We start from the raw sequence: 21,971 nt of genomic DNA, 5'->3' as shown, positions 1-21,971 counted from the left end.
AGTGCAAATAGGGTTGAACCTGGAGACGGATAAAGAGGAAGTTTTTTTGGGAACAACATGCACAAGTCAATTGGTTAAAGAATGGTGATCGTAATATGAATTTCTTCCACAAAGTCACTGTGTCTCGCCATAGTCGCAATCAGATACTTGGTTTGGAAAAGGAGAATGAGCAGTGGGTTTCTCAAACAGAGAAAACGTTGTAGGTTGCCTTGAAGTATTTTGGTGATTTTTTTACGACTTCTGAAACAGGGGGTGATGACAGGGTGCTTGTAACACCCCCTAACCCTAAACCGTCACCGGAACAGGGTTATGAAGCATTACCAGACATATCGGATGACTTATAACTAATTCACAAATAAATAACAGACATAGCATACTTTAATCATTTTCATTTCATATTTGTATAAATTATGTCATTTTAGTTCCATTTCATACTTATAACCAATTTAAACATCATTCTACAACCGTAATAACAAAACTCTTATACTTAACCTATACATCACCTAGGTACATGCCACATTATCAAAACAAAGGTACATCACTGAAATTTCTCTGAGGTCGGGATTGCTCTGGATGCTGGACCGGACACTAGCTTTCTACTAACCTGCTCACGGAAACAACCGTACGCTAAGTATGTGAATACTCAGTAGTATTACCATAATTCAAATTAATAACATTAATCGATAAATTATATACATTTAATTTATGTCTACAATTATTCATTAATTATCTCATACTTTAAATCAACTTGATAATTAATAACAATAAGCAATATTTCAAATCTTGTATTTAATTGTACTTAGACCTTATTTCACTATCTCAATTCCATTGGATTTTTCACATCTCATTCAAATAGTTCATTTCAATTCATATACAATTCATTCAATTTATCACTATATTCAATATCAACTCTATTGCAATTTGTACTCACTAATATCATATAACAAAAATTTATTCTTAATCACATCATGAACTTTGGGTTCATATCTTCAAATCTCATATCTCGATTTCCAATTCACATATCAATTCACAATTTCACTTTCTCATTTCTTTCCATAGCTCAATCAATCACACTTATTCAAAATTTTCTCATTTCAATTATTTACCCCTATTAACAAGATTCGGACCTTGGCGGATATACGGATCCAACCAAACACACCAGAATGACACCCAGTGCCTCATCGGATAGTTCAAAGCAATAGTTGACACCCAATGTCTTATCGGCCAAGTCGAAGTAAGTTGGTACCCAGTACCTCATCGAATCTATCCGAAGTAACAGTATGACACCCAGTGTCTCATCGACTCAAGGTCGAAGTATCCCTGAACACTTCCAATCCTATGGCATGCCAACTATATCTGACTCAGCCCGACTAGTTAATAGGGTATTCAAATCATTTTTCTATTTCAAATTCACTTTCTACTTTCTAATCAATATACAATTCAATACCAATACATATTTCAGATATTCACATATAATCATACTTCGATTCATTTCAAACCACTTTTCAATCAATACACAATTCACATATTCACACATAATCATAATTTAATTCATTGTTATTCAATTCATATTTTTAATTCATTTTCCAATCAAATTCAAATCACTAATTATTTTTCAATCAATATACATTTCAAATTCTCGCGTATTTTCTTCATTCGATTCAATTTGATTCAATCAAAATCACTATTATCATTTCAATTGCTTACCTAATTTTACTTACCATGCATTTTAATTAAAATATAACAATTAATAATAAATAGATTTGAATTATAGTAATTCAAACCGTGATTCTTGTGTCTACGCCTCGTCCATTTTTTCTTTTTCTTTCTTCGTGGATGCCTCGGATGCGATATTAGCTACGAAAAATTAAGATAATTTTCATAATCATTAATACAATATTAATTTTTCATCTAATACTTGAATTTCTATTTTATTTTCATCTCAATTTTAATTTAATCCCTAACTAAATTCATTTATTTTACCATCTCAATTTTTACCTCATTTCTACTCAAATTTCAACTAAACTTAAACTTAGCTATCTAATTTTTATCATAAATCCCTAATTTCGAGATTCTTTCAATTTAGTCCCTACTATTCAAAACTTACACTTTATTTTACAATTAAATCCTTTACTAACTTTTAACTTGAAATTAAATTAATTTAACCCTTAATTCTTTCATTTATTCAACATAATCAATGTCTAGAAATCTAATAACTTCCAAAATTTCAACATAAATCCAATAATACTTTGTTCTAGGATTCCAAAAACTCAAAAATTATAAGAAAATGGACTAAATTAGCTTACCAATCAAACCTTGAACCTTGAAATCTCAAATTTTCTTTCTTTCCTTCCCTTTTTCTTTTTCTTTCCTTTCTCCCCTGTTTTCGTTTTGCTATTCTGTTTCTATTCTCTTTTTCTATCCTTTATTTCTTTTATTTAATTAATAATAATATAATATATAAATATCTTTTACTTAATTAATAAGTATGTACATATATTAATTACAAATGTATACATATATTTATTACACATGTATTTATAATTATCACACACCTATTACTTTTTATGGTTTAATTATTAGTTTAGTCCTTTCACCTTTTTCTATTTTATAATTAACTTTCACACTTAATTCAATTTAATCCTAATACTCAATTAACTTTAATTTAACTAAATTCACTTAACTAAAATCCAATTGGTGATATGACTAATTCTATAAATATTTTTAATAATTATTTTACGGGTCTAATTTATCAAAATGGAGTCCCGGGAATACATTTTTTTTCAATTTTATCCTTTTTAATCAATTAACCATCGAAACGTTAAAATTTCTTAACGAAACTTTAATACTACCCTAATGACGCTCCGTAAATATAAATATTTATGGCTCAGTTTATAATATTGAGGTCTCAATACCTTGTTTTCGACCTAATTTACCTAATAATTTCTTTTAAATCACAAAAATCACTAATTCAAAAATATTTCTAAAATCACGCTTAACTTATATTATTAATTAATAAATTTTTCTAACTTTTTCATCGAATTTAGTGATCTCAAATCACTGTTCTGACACTACTAAAAATTGGGTTGTTATAGTGCTTGGCCTTGTTGAGCAAATGATCACAACAAGTATGAATGATGAGCTGCTTAAACCTTTCACTAAGGACTAAATTTGGCATGCTGGAAAGTCGATGGCGCCCCTAAAGGCTCTAAGGATTGACGGGTTTCCAGCACTGTTCTATTAAAGGTACTGGCATATTGTAGGTGATAAGATTTCTAGCTATTGCTTGGCTATTTTAAATGGTGAGATTGAAATAAGTGAGATCAATAAAAACCCATTTAGTTTTAATTGCCAAAGTTGAAAAACTGAAAAATCTCTCTCAATTTAGACCCATAAGCTTATGTAATGTGATTTATAAGATTATTGCGAAAGTTCTAATAGATCGTATGAGTCCAATGTTAGGACGTTGTATTGATGAAACTTAATGAGCTTTTATTCCAGTGAGACACATTTCGGATAATTTTTAATTACTTATGAGGTCTTACACTTTCTTAAAATGAAGAAGAGGAGTAAACGAGGGAATTTTATGCTCAAACTCGATATGAGTAAAGCGTATGATCGCGTTGAATCAGATTTTTTAGCTGGAATGATGTCTAGATTGGGTTTTCATCAAGATTGGATCGTTCTAATTATGTGGTGTGTTTGTTTAGTTACCTATACAGTGGGAATTAATGAGGACATTAGTGATCGTTTTACTCCATCAAGAGGTTTGCGAAAATACGATCCGTTCAACCCTTATCTTTTCCTAATCTGCGCTGAAAGGCTTTCTATTTTGCTGAATGAGGAAAAACATAATAATCTGATGAGGGGTGCTCCGATTGGTAGGGGAAGATTAACAATTATCCATCTGTTGTTTGCTGATGACTGCATCCTTTTTGGTGATGCTTCAGGTGAGGGAGCTCATATCGTCTGTAACGTTATTATGGAATATGAATTGGTATCGGGGCAACAAGTTAATTTGGATTAATCACTTATTTATTTTGGTGCAAGCGTGGGTCCTGAGGGGAGGAATTTAGTAACCAACATTTTGGGTGTTATGGTGACAACAAACCTAGAGAAATATTTAGGCTTGCCAATGATGGTTGGGAAAAAGAAAAGATGGGCTTTTGCAAACTTTGTGGACAGATTCAGAAGAAGAATTGAGGGTTGGAGTCTTCTGTATCTTTCGATGGGGGGCAAGGAAGTTTTTATAAAAGCGATGCTTCAAGCAATTCTTGTTTACGTTACGCAGTGTTTTGTTTTGTCGAAAACCTTATGCCAACAGCTAGAAGGTATTTTGAATAAATTTTGGTGGTCTAATTCTAAAACAACCAAAGGAATTCATTGGAGCAATTGGAGTGCACTTTGTTTTCCCAAAGCTGATGGCAGACTGAGATTTCGGGACCTATTTTTGTTCAATAAAGCCCTATTAGCTAAACAAGTTTGGCGACTTCTATCCCAGCCCAATTGTCTTTTAGCAAGAGTCTTTAAAGCTCGTTATTACCCTTTCAAAGGTATTATGTCAGCAAAAGTTTGTTCTTACCCCTCTTTTACCTAGAGAAACATCTGCAGTGCTAGGGAATTGATTGATGATGGTTTACTTTGGCGAATCGGCAGTGGCGCGGGTGTGAATATCTAGAATGATCCTTGGTTGCCTGGTCCTGGTAATGGTAGATTGTTAGTTCAGAATATTGATACTCGCTAGTCAACAGTGAATCAATTAATTGATGTGGATTCGAGTACCTAGAACAAGGAGGTGATTTGTAGGATTGTTGATCGTGAACAAGCTAGTTGCATTTTAAATATTCTAATTGCAAGCTCCAGAGACAAGGATATGTTGGTTTGGTGCCACAATGTCAGGGGAGTATTCGGTGAAGAGTGGGTATCGGGCTTTATTTATAAGAAAGATTCAGCATTTTGAATGTAATTTGAATACAATTGACAATTACAAGACTTTTTACAAATTGCTTTAGGATTTATAGCTCCCTTCTAAAATTAAAATTCATATGTGGTGTTTACTCAAGGATTATGTGCCTCATTTTAATAATTTGGCCAAACGGAGACTAAGTGTTGATAATGTCTGTCCCTTGTGCAAGGAGGCCCAAGAGGATTTGGACCATTTAATGTGGTCCTGTGGTGTTTTGCGACAATTTTGGCTGCTCTTGAACCTGTCATTCGACCCAAGCAGGAATACCTCGGATGGAAAAACACAATTAGTAAGTACTTTAATTGCAGGGATGAGAATACCGGGAAAATTTTAACTATATCTTTCTGGGCTCTGTGGTAAAAACGAAACAAGCTGGTACATGAAGGTCTCAAATTCTCTTTGCAGCAGTCTTAACTCAAAATGAAGAGGGCCAAATAATGAGTGCATGTACTTACCCTTATATAGGTGTTGCAGATGCTTTTGTTGTAGAAGCTCGGGCTTGTAAAAGAGCTCTTTGTTTTGCATTTGACATGGGTTCCAGGAAGATCATACTGGAAGGGGATTCCGTAACGATTATCAAGAGGCTTAAATAAAAAAGAGAGGACAGATCTATACTCAGACCAATTTCACAGAGTATTCGGTTGTTAGAGGGATATTTTGAGGAAATTGCTTACCATTTTGTCCGAAGAGAAGTAAACAGGGTGGCGCATGCTCTGGCGATGGATGGGCCTCAGCGACACACTTCATGTTTCTGGGTTGAGGAGGCACCAGATTCTGTTGAAAAACTGGTGGAATAGGATCGGATGGATTGGCTCCATCAGCGATGATGATTTGTTGTCGGGCTTTGAAGATTGGAGAAGGTTCTTTTGAATCTCCATAGTTGGCTTTCAAAACTATTTTCTTTCATGCTTCGAGCTGCGATGGATTTCTAGTGTTGAAAGGAAAGATTTTTGGCTGATATTCTTCGTTGGGTTTTCTTTAGGGGGTTTGGTTTTGTGGCTGCGTTTCGTTTTCTGGTTTTGCATTTCTGTATACTTTGCTTGTTTTGTTAGACATGTTTTACTTTTTTGTCATTTCTTTTCTTTGGGGTTATTTGTTCTGTCAAATATGTTTTTGAGCCATACCCTTTAATTAATGAATATCAGTTTACGATGCAAAAAAAAATATAATTTTTCTAAAAAACTATTATTCATTTAAACTATATATTTTTTACATACACCTTTAAAACATAATTTTTTTATAATAAAAATATTCATTTAATTTACATATTTTATATAAATTTTTTCTCTCACCTAATAATAAGTGTGAGATGATCATTATCTAATAACCTTCAGTTTGAGCTTTTATGGGCTTCAATTGCAGACAATAGCCTATTGAGCAGAAAACAAGCCCATCTTTGTTTGCAAGTCAAACACACCTCGTAATTGAAACATGATCCAACCAACCATTCAATTTCTTAAGACCATTTTTTATTAAAAAATTGAATTATAACTTTCAAATTTACCAAAATAAAGTTTTATCTTAATAAACATTGAAACTATTAAATTAAATAAATTAATATAAGAGTGAAGTGGTAAAAAAATTGAAACTATTAAATTAAAAATAAATATACCGTTTTCAATTTTGTCAAGCTCTTCGATTTGTTCTTTATTCTTCTTGATGTCTTCTTGTGATGATGATTTCTGAATCCAATTTTGAATACACATAAGATCTTGTACAATTTTAGAAGTTAAATAACTCCAAAATTGACAAAGCACATGCCCCCGGTGCTAAATGTAGACTTTAAAGCAACCGTAGAAACCGATATAGCTAACATATCTTTGGCCACATTAGAAAGAGTGGGAAATCTAAGGCTATTCACCTTCCACCACAATAAAATATCAAAATCTTCAATAAAATTCTCATTAGCCTCAACTAGATATTTCTCCAATTCAGATGTTTTATCCTCACCACCATTTTCTAACTCATGCTTTTTATACAAAGCTTGCATGCACATTTTTTTGTTATGGTTCACCATTTTCTAACATATGCTGCCACACTTGATTGGCTACAAGCATTATGAAGTGGAAGCTTATATTCATCAAACAATTCATACAAAACTTCTTCATGTCTTCCTGTGATGATGATTTTCGAATCCAATATTGAATACACACAAGAGCTTGTACAGTTTTAAGGGTTAAATGACTCCTAAATTGATTAAACAGACACCCCCGATGCTAAATGCAAACTTTGAAGCAACTATACTCTAACCATCTTTGAAAGAGTGGAAATCTAGGGCTATTCACTTTCCAGCATAATAAAATATCAAAATCTTCAACAAAATTCTCATTAGTCTCAGCTAGATACTTATCCAATTCAAACGTTTTATCCTCACCACCATTTTCTAACTCATGCATTTTATACAAAGCTTGCATATGCCTTTTTATTTTTTTGTTGTGGTTCACCAAGAGAAACATGTGCTGCCATACTTGATTGACTACAAGCAACCGTATAAACTGCTATAACTAACACATCTCTAACCATCTTTGAAAGATTGGAAATCTAGGGCTATTTACTTTCCAGCATAATAAAATATCAAAATCTTCAACAAAATTCTCATTAGTCTCAGCTAGATACTTATCCAATTCAGACGTTTTATCCTTACCACCATTTTCTAACTCATGCATTTTATACAAAGCTTGCATATGCCTTTTTATTTTTTTGTTGTGGTTCACCAAGAGAAACATGTGCTGCCATACTTGATTGACTACAAGCACTATGAAGTTGAGGCTTATATTCATCAAACAATTCATACAAAGCTCCCTTCAACTTTTGCATCATTTCTTAAGCTTTTTTAGCATTAAACATTTCGCTAACTGCAAATTCAAGATACTTCAATTTTTGTCTAAGGTCTAAAACACAAGCAACAAACACAAGCAAATTCATCTTATCAATATCATCTCAATAGTTATCATAATTGTCTTTCATCTTAATGGCCATAACACTAAATTCAACATCAATATTTGACTGAACATCTCGTAAAAGGATATCAATTTCAGAAAGCTCATCAAAAAAGTATTAGGTGTGACATATGAAATGTCGGAAACACGAAAAGTTACTTCATAAAAGTGTTCCAAAAAACCCCTCAAGTTTCTAACACTAGCCCAATCATTCGCACAAGGCTAACTCTTCCCTTTTTCAAGTCCAGCCTTAAAATTTGTCTCTTGCTCCTCAAATATCTCAAAAGCTTTCTCAAAATTCTAAGTTGTGTCTAACATTAAGTAGGTCGCGTTCCACCTAGTACAAACGTTAAGACACATCTTCTTGCACTCTATCTCTTCTACCACAACACACTCTTTAAACTTTTGTAATCTAGTTGGAGATTGCCTCAATATCTAACAGCCCCCTAACACGTTCAACAGATTTATTCATTTCCTTTAAGCCTTCAACAACAATAGAGTTCACAATGTGTGGCATGCATCTCATGTGAATGTAGTTACCATTTTGTACTAAACCCTTTCGAGGGATAAATTTCTTTCTCAAATAACTAATAGCAACATCATTTGAATTTGCATTATCAACAGTGATAGTAAACAACTTATCAATCCCCCAATTCAACAAGCATTTCTCAATCACCATCACAACAAACTCACCCTTATGACTAAAAATTGGACAAAAGTTTAAAATCTTTTTATTCAATCTCCAATCTTTATCAATAAAGTGAGCAATAATACACAAATAATTAACTCTTTACAAAGAAGTCAATGTGTCACTAGTTAAGCAAACTCGAGAACAGGAACTTCTCAAAAGTTGTTTTAGCTTAGCCCTTTCATCTAAATACAATTGATAAACATCCTTAGTCATAGTAATTCGTGAAGGAATATGAAACGTAGGATATGCCACGGACGTAAATTTCCTAACGCTTTCACTTTCAACAAACTTGAAAGGTTATTAATTAATCACAATCATTTGTGATAAACCTTTCCTACATGCTTCTTGATCAAATCTCCAAGTTGAAAAGATGTCCTTTCCCCCATTCAACTCCCTTACTAGGTAAAACTAGTTATACTTGCTTAGTGTCAACAATATTACTAGGATCTATCACTCGCTAATTTTAAGGCTATGCTTATTTGAATCAAATAAAAAAGAAAGACAAACAAAATCTCACAAACAAGTCAGAAAGATGGGGCCAACACTTATTGGCATTTATAATTGTATTTCAAATATTATATATTTATATACATTTTAAAATTTATTATTTGATATATCGATTTTAAAACCTTTACATGTATTGTTTATTTAGTTTTTAATTTTTTAAATATTAAGGACTTGCGGAGATTTTTTAATATGTTTGTAGAGTTAAAAATATTCAACCGTAAATGTATTAAATAATTATAAAAAAATTTAATACTTTATTATTAGTACCTATCTATACCATATATAAACTTAATTAAATAAAATAAAATTTTATAATAAAAATAGGAGTACTAAATTATTAATGTTGATATATAGTTTTTTTTTTAAAATCAGCAAGTCCTTATGTATAATATGATCTTATATGAAAAAATAAATGAAACAAAATTAAATTAAAGTTATTATATAATCCATATGGACTTGATGATTTATAAAAAAAAATTATGTATTGAATTTTTATCGGTTAATTCAACAATTTACTATTGGTGCTAATATTAAATACAATAATAAAACATATATTGATAGTTGAATACATTAAACATTTAAAAAAGATACATGCACCACATTGAAAAGTTATTAAAATTACAGACGACATATTCGATATTTTTAAGGTACATATACCATATTAAACATTTTATAAGATTAAAAGTGTGAATTATTACATTACCCCTTTAAAATACCCTGGGGGATGCAAAAGACCTTTTTGCAGCCTTGTTTTGGCGTACAAGGGAATAAGGACCAAACTTGGATTGAAAATTGCGGTCCGTTTCACATTGATCCTCTTTAACGGAGCTTTGACCAGATTCCAAAAAAAACCCAACAATTGTTTCTTGGTTGGAAATCCAACAGCCACGACATTAATTAGAGGAAACACCTTTCAATTCAACCCCACACCCAATAAAATTCAATTCCTGTCTTCTTTTTTTGGCCTCCAAATTGAGTAAGCATCTTCTTTTGTATTAATTACATATATAAAGGAAAAGAAAATACCATACAAGCAGTCACCATATAGAAACCTAGTGCAGTAAATAAGTGGTCGAAACAGAGAGATTTACATGAAAATGACACCGGTGAAAGTAGTGTGTGGTGGTGGCTGCTGCCATTTTGACAGCTTGGTTGGTGAGTTACTCAGGTTTAAAAACTCGGTCACCCGGAACACGACAAGGAACAACATTGTTTGACACCCGCAATCACATATTACTCCTACAATCGCCCAGCACCATATATTAGAGAAGAGGTATTCTTGGCTTCTTTTACGGGTCATGTTCCTTTTTTTTCCCTCCTTCCTGTTAATGCCTAGAAAACCCTGAAAAAAAAAAAGAAACTAAAGAGAGATTAGACAGCGGCACAAAGGCAAAGACCAGGAGACAAACATATTCCTTCTTTTGCTACTTTACTTTTCTTTCTTTCCTCTCACTCTGTCAAATGTTTAGTAATAAAATCATCTTTCTTTTTCTTTTTTTGGGGTTTAAAAATAATATTTTGTTCCCATAATGAAAGCAAAGCTTACTAGTCCACCCGAAACAAAAATAGTTTTTATTGTTTTACATAAACAAATTGATCATTATAGATTTAGATACAGATAGAGAAAGGGAGTTTTAGTAGGGGGAGAAAGATTGGTTTTTTTTTTTGGAAATAGATAGAAGCTGTCACTCTTCTGGTGGTTCTACCACCATCAGTACCACCACCGGTAGCATCGGTAGCTCGAATGTCAACAATATTAACGATCGCGATCATTACCTTAAGCATCTCAACAAGCTTTCTCACAAAATTTCCAAACCCTCCATAGCCAACGCCCCTCCTATCATTACAAAGTCTTCATTTGACCACACACAAGCGCTGCCACCACCTCAGCTTCAGCAATCTCATCCCTCCCAGCCTCATCCTCAGCCACAGAATCCTAACCAAAGCTGTAACGCCCCCTTACCCGAGACCGTCGCCGGAGTCGAGCACGAGGCATTACTAAACTTATTTGAGCACTTAAACAAATTCGGACAAGCTGTCCAACTGCATCATAATTGCTTAAAAATTCATATCTCGAGTTCCGAAATTCGAAATCCTATTCCGTAAATTTTTCCTGAAACTAGACTCATATATCTATCTACTAATTTTTTTCTAGAATTTTTGGTTGGGCCAATTAGTACAGTTTATTAGTTAAAGTCTCCCCTGTTTCAGGGTTCGACTACTCTGACCTCTGTGTATTACGAATCAGATATCTCCCTGTACAGAGCTTAAATGACTATGCCGTTTGTTTCTAATAAAACTAGACTCAATAAGGAATCTGTACATATAAAGCATGACTTCTAATTATCTTTTTAAAATTTATGGTGAATTTCCAAATTTAGAACAGGGGATCCAGAAATCGCTCTGGCCCTGTTTCACAAAAATTTAAACATCTCATAAAATATAGATCATATACCTGTTTCGCTTCTTCCATATGAAAATAGACTCATCAAGCTTCGATTCCATAACTTATTCATTATTTAATTCCATTTCTACTATTTTTAGTGATTTTTTAAATTCTCATCTCTACTGCTGTCTGAATCTATTTTATGGTAAATTTTACCTATTTCATGGTTTCCATGGATTAACTAGCAATTTGACATACATAACACCAAATATGATCATGATTAGCCATTCCAATGGCTAATCATTACCAAGCATTTCCATACCACTCAATAACCATATCATAAGACCATATATACAAAATGATTATAATGCTATACATGCCATACTCAAAATATACAAGCCATTATGCCAAGATGGTATACGGATAGTGTGAGTGGGCCTCCGACCGTTCCCGATTTCCGAGCTAGCTTGTCAAAACTATAAGGAATGAAAAGGAGGGAGTAAGCATAAATGCTTAGTAAGTCCATATGAAATTAATAAGCAATTACCAACATGCTTTTAAGATAAAACACCACAATTGTACAATTTCTAATGATTTTCTAAAATCAGAACAGGGATCTCGAAGTCATTCAAACTCTGTCTCACAACAATTTAAATATCTTATAATATAAAATCCAATTGCATGCACCGTTTCCTCTATATGAAACTAGACTCATCAGGCTTTAATCTCATATTTTATTCAGCCCTTAACTCAATTTCCATAATTTATGGTGAATTTCAAAAGATACACTACTGCAGTAATCCAAAACTGCCAAGGCCATATTTATTCATTCACCACTATTATTCACTAAATCCATACAATATCATTTCATCCATCATGGTAAGAATACATAATTATGCTTCATAAGCATAGATCCATAATCTCAATGTCATCAAGTATCAAAAACTTATTCCAAATCGTGTCATTTTCATAGTATTCACCAATTCTTAATCTTTTCGGGCCATTTTACATTTTCGTTCATAATCAAATTAGGGAACAACTACGGAATTGAGTACCTCATTATCACAATGCCATAGTAAAATTATGGTCTTGCACATAGTCACATATCACATACCGAGGCCATAGCCCAGCCATGGTCTTATACGGATCACATATCACACTGATGCCATATCCCAGATATGGTCTTATACAGTAGCACATATCACACCGATGCCATATCCCGGATATGGTCTTATACGGAAGCACAAATCACATTTCTCCGAAGCCATAGCCCAGCTATGGTCTTATACGGAAATCACATTTCACATGCTGCCATGGTCCAACCATGGTCTTTTCCGTCAATTCGTCTTAGCCACTGAATGAAAGTACTCAAGTCCGTTGTTCCATTTAATTTGTACTTTTATTCAAATATCATTTTACAATTATCACAGTTTAATGACATTTTATATACAATAATATACTATATCATTCATGAAATTTTCATTTCAAAACATTAAATTACACATTGCATTATTAAAAATCATATGAACTTACCTCGATATAAAATATTAGCAATCGAGCCTATTCCTCGTAAACTTTATTTTTCCCTCGATCACGACTTGAATCTCGTTTCTCTTGATCTATAATATAAATTATTTCTACTCATTAGTATTTATTTTATTTCTACTTCACTTCACAATTTATGCTGTTCAAATTTTGAAATTACACTTTTACTCTAAAATTTACAGTTTTTACAATTTAGTCCCTACTCAATTCACCCATCAATTGAACTAATTTTTTCTCAATTAACACTTTATTTTATCATTATAAATTATTTCACAACCTTTGATATTCTCAATTTCAACACCAACATCTAATTCACAACTTTTTCACAATTAGGTCCTAAATACCATTTTCTATCAAAATGACTTAATAAAACAACCTTAATATGAAATTAGAACTTCAATTTCATAATAATTCATCATATACTACCCTTACTCAGCCAGGTTAACTTCCAATTTCACCCACCAAATCAAAAACTAATGAATTAGATGATTGGACCTAATTGTAAAAGTCACCAAAACATAAAAATTACTGAGAAATAGTAAAAATTGAACTTACATGGTGTAAAAATATGAAAAACCAGCATAGGAGACCTGGTACGATGTTTCTGGCTGAGAAAGATGAAGAAAATGTCTAGATTTTTCAATTACATCATTATTTAATTACTAACTTTTATGCTATTTCCAATTTTGCCCCTTATTCACATTGTTTTCTTGCTTATTTCATACCCAAACCGTCCAGCCATTAACCTTTGGGTCTAATTGCTCTTTAAATCCATCTTTTTAAATACTTAAGCTATTTAATCACATCTCACAATTTTACAATTAGTTCAATTTAGTCCTTTTCACCTAATTAACTACCGAAATCTTAAAATTTCTTGACGAAACTTTAATACTAACTTATTTACACTCCATAAATATTTCTAAAAATATTTATGGCTCGGTTTATGAATTCAAGGTCTCGATACCTCATTTTAGACCCAATTTACTTATTAAATTCTTTTCTCTCTTTTTTTTTTACACAAAATTCACTAATTCAAAATTCTTCTAAATTTACACTTGACTCATAATTATTAATTTATTAAATTTTTAAACATACTTGTCGGATTTAGTGATCTCAAATCACTGTTCCGATATCACTGAAATTTGGGCCGTTACAAAAGCAGTCTCCAGGCTCAACAGAACCAGCCACCAGTTTACAACATCAACAAAAACAACTTCAGGGACGTCGTACAGAAGCTAACCGATTCACCGGCTCACGAGTGGTACTCTACTTCTCCTCCTCCAATCCACCAACCCAAACCACAAAGCTCTCGGCTTCAGAGGATCCGACCTCCTCCATTGGCGCACGTTAGCAATCGCCCTATAGGACCCATGATTAATTACGCCGTCCCCAACATGAACCCACCGGCTTGCTCTCTGCCTACCCTTCCTATCAGTGGTCCCATTGGTAATAGCTTCATTCAATGGCCACCTGCTGCGACGCCTCTTTCGCCACTCCCTCCATTTCCTGTTGTGCACGCGGCAATCGAATCACCAGTCTCCGTCTATTTGCGATACTTCCAGAACTCCATGCCCTCAACTGTCGATTCCATTCCAAAATAATTCTCGGGATTCCCACCATTTTTCTCACTCATCTCACCCCGTCGGAACAACTTAACCGCCCCTTAACAGCAGCAGTAACAACGTTCATCGTCGCAACAGCCACATCAACAACAACCGCCGCAGGTACCATCAAAGGGGATACACCAGTCACAGTTATCGCCATCATCACTACCATTTGGGTGCCTGAACTCTCCGCGGTCACCGTATCTTTTACTTTCCCTAAGTTTGCTATTTTCTCCGAATTCGAGTCAATTAGATTTCTCGCTGTCGTCGACGGTACCAGTTCCGAGCCCAAAATGGCAAGGTCTCTGATAAATTTAAAGTTCAGGTAAATGTTAAGCCTTAAAAAGGTGAAAAATTACGGCGTTACAGTTTTCTTTTGTACATGGTTAGGTTGGTGGAGGATTTTATTTAGTTACCAGTGGTCGGATAAAGGAAGAAATTTTCTCGCCCTAGTCAGAATTTAGAAGCTTTTTTTCCCTTCTTCTTACAATTTTCTTGTTATGACAGAAACTTTATTGGGTTGTGAACAATTTTAAAATTAGGTATTTGTTAAACATTTTAGTAATATGATTAATCTTGGTTTAGCCTTTTATGGATGTAAAATATTCAATTTCCTGGACAATAACAAGATAAGTTGTTGTTTCTGCTTTTGGTTGTTAAACATGGAATTACTATAGATATCAAGTTACTTTGATCAATTTTTTTCCTGAATTGTAAGGATTCGTAATTTAGGTATTCATAAATTTTGAATATGAACAATAAAACATACTAAAAAAACAATTACTAAGATCTGTAGCAGGCGATAGATGTTGTCACCGAAGTTTTTTCAATGCCTTTGAATACAAATATATAGTGTATAACCTAAAATCTGTTTTATTTTCTTTGACCAGATTGCCTAATTACTGTTGGAGTAGGACGTTCAATTGACCTCTTGTATTCTAGATTGGGAAAAAATAATTGCATACCATCAGAGCTAGGTTCTTTAATAAATGAATATTCAGTTATGGAGGAACTTCTAAGAGAGGAATTAATACTGGTTTTATATCACCTTCACTCACAAGAATATTCAAAACATGTTTGGATTCTTTTCTCTATATATTCAAAGTTGTATGTGACTTTTAGGGTTGAATATGTGGCATGTACCCATTAATTAATGATGGATGGCCCTACACCTATCTGATAGTTGAATATGTAGCGAGTACCCATACATTCCTACATACGTATGTAAACGGCTTCACATGTATTTATTTTAGAGGTTAGTGATTGGCATGTCTTTATACCTTCCCCACAACCTTTCGCATCACACATTTCATTTGATCAAATTTGGACGTAAAAAGAAACTCTGCTCATCTTTGATTATATATGATTGGGAGAGGGAAGCTAACGTCAGTAAAGCATCAGACTTTTTATATAAGAATATAAAATGATAGTAGTGGTTTTCGAGCAATGGTGTGTGAGGGTGAAGACTTCTCATGGAGCAGAGGTTACTCCATTATACTGTGGGTGATATTGATGTACTGAACGTTCAAAACCTTGGGGTTGGTTCTTTGTTCCCATAGGCAATCGGTTAGGATATGTAATCATTGTCAGCTGATTACATTTAAATTGTTTCAAACGGTAGTGGAACCACGGTGGGAAGTTCCGGCAAATATATGTCGATCTCGGTGGGTCAAAAAGAAAGTGCCCACGTGTGCTTTATCATAAACCGTACCGCCTCAGATTAGATTTCTTTATCATGAAAATGGATGACAATAATAATGGGCTGTGGGGAGGTTTGGTATGGAATGGCTGAAGCAGATCCTCCAAATGTAATGCGATCAATTATATTCAAAATTTTTAAATATTTATATTCATAATATTTTTGAGTAAGTTGGTATCAGAAGTTATAAATTTTATTATGAATTGTAATTTATTAAACTAATATTTTAATTATACAAATAAAATTAAAAAAACCATCATACGATTAAATTGATATTTTTAAAAATAAAAACTAAATTGATGGAAATTGAGACCATTGCTGATCTATGGCTACCACTGCTGCTTGCTAAACAGGAATTATGGAGGCCTCAAGAAATGGGTAGCATAAAGATTAACTTTGATACGTCGTGTCATGCAGCAAGCAAAGGTTCCATTTTTGGGGCTATAGCTAGAAGTGACTCAGGCCAGATAATGGGAGCATGTACTTACCCACATATTGGTATAGCTGACGCGTTTATAGCAGAGGCTCGAGCGTGTGAAAGGGCGGATATATTTGCAGTAGAGATGGGGTTCCGAGCTGTTCAAATTAAAGGTGACTCGCTAACAAAAATAAAAAAACCAACTCAAAAACAGTGGATAGATCGGTACTAAGCCCAGTTATCCAAGATATTAAGGATTATGTGAGATGTTTTGAGAAGATTACCTTCCGATTTGTTAGAAGAGACGCTAACACGGCGGCGCATGTCATTGTGTCATGGGTTGCGCATGGGAGCCCGCAACCATGACACATTCATGTGATCCATCAAGTGGGAAGGAGGTCATTTGGCCCGATCGGACTGACCCATTGCTTGAAGAGATTGAAGGCCCATCCACAAGCTCGTCACATATGGAAACATAATCTTCGAGGATATGGAATCGTAGATTTGATATGTAATATTAGAAGATATGATTTTGTAATCTTAGAGATTTGATTTGTAGATACCATTCGATCTTAGCCATTCATGTACTTGATCTGTACCACTGGATTTGGGAGGCTCTACTATAAATAGAGGCCTCTCCCCTCATTGTAAATCACTTGAGTTTGAGGAGTAATAAGAGTTCTTGAGAGTATTCACTCAAACTAATTTCTCTCTTGTGTTCTTGATATTCTGTGGCTTGTTCTTATTTCGTTCTTCGATCATCTCTATTTGATCTTCGAGGTGCTTTCATTTGTGTTGTTTTCAAAGGGGGAATTCAATTGAATCCTTAACTTGTGGGAGTTAGGCTGACTTAGGCGTTTTTGGGAGTAAGAAACTACCTAAGGCTGCACGAATTGTGAGGTAAAAATCCTAAGTCCGTGACAGTTGGTATCCGAGCCAAGTTTTTCAAAAGTACTATTAAAGGATGTCGGGAGAAGTTGGTGAGAATGAGCTAATGGAAACCCGTGAGAGGGCTAGAAAGGCTAGTCGATCGAGGGACATGTTGTCGAGCTTGGAAAATTGAGTAGTCAATCTCGAGGAGTCTATTGGTGACATGAGGGAGACACTCGAAGTGGTCCTGACCCGTATGGAGGAACTGAGGGAAGACAGCAAGGAATTCGTACTGGAGACTCTTAGTTCCACTTCGGACAAGTTGACGGTAAGGGACGAAGCTCTTGAGGCCCTGGTGACTACCATGAAAGAAGAGATTGCTGAGCTTAAGGGGGAGCTCACAATCTGTAAAGCCGCTCTAGGAAGTGGGATGTTAGCTTCAGGACTGAAGCAATGTCATGTTGATGTTCCAAAGCCTGAGAAGTTCAAGGGGCCTAGGTCTGCGAGAGAAGTGGACAACTTCCTATGGGAATTAGAGCAATGGGCATTGAGGACGATGCCACTAAGGTAAACACTACTTCGATTTACTTTATTGATGTTGCTCTCTTGTGGTGGCGACGTAGGTCCACGAATGAGAAATGTGGATGAACAGCTATTGGGACTTGGGAGGAGTTCCAAGGAGAGTTAAAGAAACAGTTTTATCCGCAGTATGCTGAAAAGGAGGCTCGTGCTAAGTTACGCCGGCTTACGCAACAAAGCACCGTTCGAGATTATGTGCGAGAGTTCAGTGAGCTGATGCTTCAGATCTCATATTTGAATGAGAAAGAATCATTTTATTGGTTTGAGGATGGGCTAAAAATGTGGGCTAAACAAGAGTTGCATCGCCTAGGTATTACTGATTTGACCGTAGCCATGGTTGAGGCAGAAAACTTTTACGAAGTTGGTGGGAGGAAGTTTGACAATAGTGACGCTTCCAAGCCCAAGCCTAGACCCAAAGGCAATGGTGGGGGAGACAAAGAGCAAACCGAAAGAAATGGCGAAGCGCTAAGGGATAATGATGGTAGACCATGGGATAAGAAAGGGCCAATGAGATGCTATCTTTGTCAAGGTCCACACAGGTTTAGTGCTTGTCCAAAGAGGGCCGCTTTCAAAGCTATGGAAGCGCGCGAAGAGGGCGATCATGACACCAAAAGTCTTAGCGCAATATTGGGTAGTGTTGAAGACAAGACGAGTAATGGGCTGATGTTTGTAGATATCATTGTGGCAGACAAGAGATTGAATGCCCTTGTTGATATTGGCGTATCCGATTTGTTCATATCCAAAGAGATGGCAAAGGAACTCGATCTCAAAGTGGAGGAAGATTCGGGTCGAATCAAAACGGTGAACTCAGAAATTATTCCCATAACGGGTGTAGCTAAAGGGGTGGAACTCAAACTTGGCGAGTGGACAAGCAAGATAACCATTAAGGTAATCCCACTTGATGATTATGATTTTGTGGTAGGATTGAGTTTGCTTGACCGACTTAATATGGATATTCATCCTTCCGAAAATTATATGACGATCTCTGATTTGAACCATCGATATATGGTGCGAATGAAAAGAAAGGGAAACATGGAAGGCAAAACATTGTCGGTAATCCAATTTGCCAAAGGAGTACGTAGAAACGAAGTCTCCTATTTAGCCACTTTAAGGGACAATGTGGATGAGAAATTCGAGGGGGAAATTCCAAAGGAAGTGAAGCAGCTGTTACAGTCTTTTCAAGATGTAATGCCCACGGAGTTGCCCAAGACATTACCATCGAAGAGGGAGGTGGATCACAAGATTGAGTTGTTGCCTAATACTGAGCCGCCAACAAGGGCACCATATCAAATGTCTCCGCCTGAATTGGAGGAATTGCGGAAGCAGTTAAGGGAACTTCTAGATGTCGGGTTCATTAAACCTTCCAAAGCCCCATTTGGTGCGCCAGTGTTATTCCAAAGGAAGCATGGTGGGTCCTTAAGATTGTGCATTGACTATAGGGCATTAAATAAGATCACTGTGAAGAACAGGTATCCCATTTTTCTTATTGCAGATTTGTTCGATCAACTTGGTAGCGCGAGATGGTTTACTAAGTTGAATTTGCGATCGAGGTACTACCAAGTGAGAGCAGCTGAAGGGGATGAGCCCAAAATAACCTGTGTGACTCGGTATGGGTCTTTTGAATTCTTGGTGATGCCGTTCGGGTTGACAAATGCTTCGGCAACATTTTGTACCCTAATGAATAAGGTATTACAACCTTTCTTAGATCGCTTTGTGGTTGTTTATCTTGACGACATTATGGCGTATAGTAAGACGCTTGAGGAACACGTTGGACATCTGAGGGAGGTGTTCCAAGTCCTATGGGAAAATGAGCTGTATGTCAAAGAGGAAAAATGCTCATTTGCCCAACTAGATGTTCCTTTTCTTGGCCATATTGTAGGAGGTGGCATGATCTGAATGGATGCAAGCAAAGTCCGAGCAATTTCTGATTGGGAGCCACCAACCAAGGTAACAAAATTACGGTCATTTCTTGGTTTAGCAAACTACTATCGACGTTTCATTGAAGGCTACTCCAAGATCACTGCACCCTTGACGGACTTGTTGAAAAAGGGTAAAGTATGGGACTGAGATTCTTGGTGTGGGAAAGCTTTCGTCTAAGTAAAGCAAGCAATGGTGAGTGAACCTATACTTGCTTTACTGGACTTTTCAAAGGCGTATGAGGTACGTACGGATGCTTCAGACTATACAATTGGGAGAGTATTGATGTAATAGGGGCATCCAATTACTTTCGAGAGTCGAGAGCAGAATGAGACGGAATGGAGATACACGGTCCAAGAAAAAGAGATGACTGCTGTGGTGCATTGTTTACGCACATGGAGGCACTATTTGCTGGGTTCCAGGTTCGTGGTATTCACTGATAATGTTGCAAATAGTTATTTCCTAACCTAGAAAAAGTTGTCCCCCAAACAGGCTCGTTGGCAGGTTTTCCTAGCGGAGTTTGATTTTAGCATGGAGTACAAGCCGAGGAGTGCCAACATTGTGGCTGATGCGCTTAGCTGAAAGATGGAATTTGCAATGATAAGCCAACCCAATAGCCCCATATTGGAGCGCATTCAATAAGGGTTGTCCCACGATTCCACAGCCAAAAATTTGATTGAGCTTGCCAAGGAGGGAAAAATTAGGCGATTTTGGCTCGAGGGAGAATTACTATACACTCAAGGACAACGTCTATATGTGCCCCAACATGGGAACTTATGAAAGGAAGTCATGAAGGAATGTCATGATTCAAGATGGGCTGGTCATCCGGGCATGCACCGCACTTTGGCTCTCTTGGAGGATCGATTTTTTTTGCCTCACATGAGTGACGATGTGGAGACTTATGTGAAAACTTGTTTGGTGTGCCAACAAGATAAAATCGAGTTGAAGGCTCCTGCTGGGTTGCTACAGCCTTTACCTATTCCAGAGCGCCCATGGGAGAGTTTATCCATGAAATTTATTGTAGGTTTGCCTAAATCTGATGGATTTGCAAGCATTTTTGTTGTGGTGGACAGGTTTTCGAAGTATGCAACTTTTATCCCCGCAACCAAGGAGTGTCCTGCTAAGGAGGCTGCTCGCTTGTTTCTTAGACATGTGGTGAAGTATTGGGGAGTGCCACAATCTATCATCAGCGATCGAGATGGGCGATTCACGGGACAATTCTGGACGGAGTTGTTCAAGTTAATAGGCTCAAACTTGAACTTTTCAACCAGCATGCATCCACAAACTGATGGGCAAACTGAACGAGTGAATGCATTGTTGGAGATGTATCTTCGGCATTATGTGAGTGCCACACAAAGGGACTGGCCAAAGTTGCTGGATGTGGCTCAGTTTTCTTACAATTTGCAAAGAAGTGGGGCGACAAACCAGAGTCCGTTCTAGATAGTGACAGGACAACAGCCACTTACACCCAATGCTGTTGCGACTCGTTATGCGAGACCGAATCCAGCAGCCTATCGATTTGCGAGAGATTGGCAAGAGCAAAACGATTTGGCTAGAGCTTGTCTTTACAAGGCGAGTAAGCGCAATAAGAAGTGGGCGGATCAGAATCGAAGGGATGTGCAATATCAGGTTGGTGACTCTATCCTTGCTAAAGTGCACCTGATTTTGCGATACAATGGGTTGCATAAAGGACTTGTGCGACGTTATGAGGGGCGGTTCCGAGTTGTGAAGAAGGTAGGCAAGGTGGCCTACAAGCTTGAGTTGCCTGAAAAACTCAAATTCCATCCAATATTCCATGTGAGTATGCTTAAGCCATTCCATGAAGATGGAGAAGACAAAAAATGAAACAA

The 21,971-nt window shown here is 35.8% G+C and overlaps 1 protein-coding gene, 2 long non-coding RNA genes and 1 pseudogene across 4 annotated transcripts; 2 read left to right on the top strand and 2 right to left on the bottom strand.

Moving 5' to 3' along the window:
* Nucleotides 1–427: 427 nt before the first annotated feature.
* LOC107903134 (uncharacterized) lies at nt 428–2,415 on the bottom strand. The gene is made up of 3 exons (XR_005914051.1): nt 2,307–2,415; nt 1,785–1,857; nt 428–604 (listed from the first exon to the last, which is right to left on the bottom strand). It is a non-coding gene; the product is annotated as an uncharacterized lncRNA (long non-coding RNA).
* A 2,491-nt stretch (nt 2,416–4,906) lies between these two features.
* LOC107905091 (uncharacterized) lies at nt 4,907–6,118 on the bottom strand. Of its 2 annotated transcripts, none has more exons than XR_001686449.2 (2): nt 5,641–6,118; nt 4,907–5,550 (listed from the first exon to the last, which is right to left on the bottom strand). It is a non-coding gene; the product is annotated as an uncharacterized lncRNA (long non-coding RNA). The 2 variants fall into 2 exon arrangements; XR_005914050.1 differs by having other exon boundaries at nt 4,907–5,517.
* Nucleotides 6,119–10,200: 4,082 nt separating this feature from the next.
* LOC107902587 (VQ motif-containing protein 9-like) lies at nt 10,201–15,283 on the top strand (annotated as a pseudogene).
* An 827-nt stretch (nt 15,284–16,110) lies between these two features.
* Nucleotides 16,111–20,100, top strand: LOC107902586 (uncharacterized). Its single transcript, XM_016828740.2, has 5 exons — nt 16,111–16,176; nt 16,260–16,415; nt 16,691–16,928; nt 17,823–18,169; nt 18,298–20,100. The coding sequence occupies exons 1-5, from the start codon at nt 16,111–16,113 to the stop codon at nt 20,098–20,100; spliced, it is 2,610 nt and encodes an 869-aa protein (XP_016684229.2).
* Nucleotides 20,101–21,971: the final 1,871 nt, after the last annotated feature.

Source organism: Gossypium hirsutum, chromosome D05 (assembly GCF_007990345.1).
Source record: "Gossypium hirsutum isolate 1008001.06 chromosome D05, Gossypium_hirsutum_v2.1, whole genome shotgun sequence".
Lineage (NCBI taxonomy): Eukaryota > Viridiplantae > Streptophyta > Magnoliopsida > Malvales > Malvaceae > Gossypium > Gossypium hirsutum.
The sequence above is the reverse complement of the archived record's forward strand: the minus strand, read 5'-3'. Positions and strand labels throughout refer to the sequence as shown.

Coding starts and splice junctions, on each gene's coding strand:
- LOC107902586 (XM_016828740.2), top strand. CDS start 16,111: ATGGAGCAGAGGTTACTCCATTATACTGTGGGTGATATTGATGTACTG. Junction 16,416..16,690: donor ATGGGCTGTGGGGAGGTTTG/GTATGGAATGGC, acceptor CTTGCTAAACAG/GAATTATGGAGGCCTCAAGA. Junction 16,929..17,822: donor CCGAGCTGTTCAAATTAAAG/GTGACTCGCTAA, acceptor AAAATTGAGTAG/TCAATCTCGAGGAGTCTATT.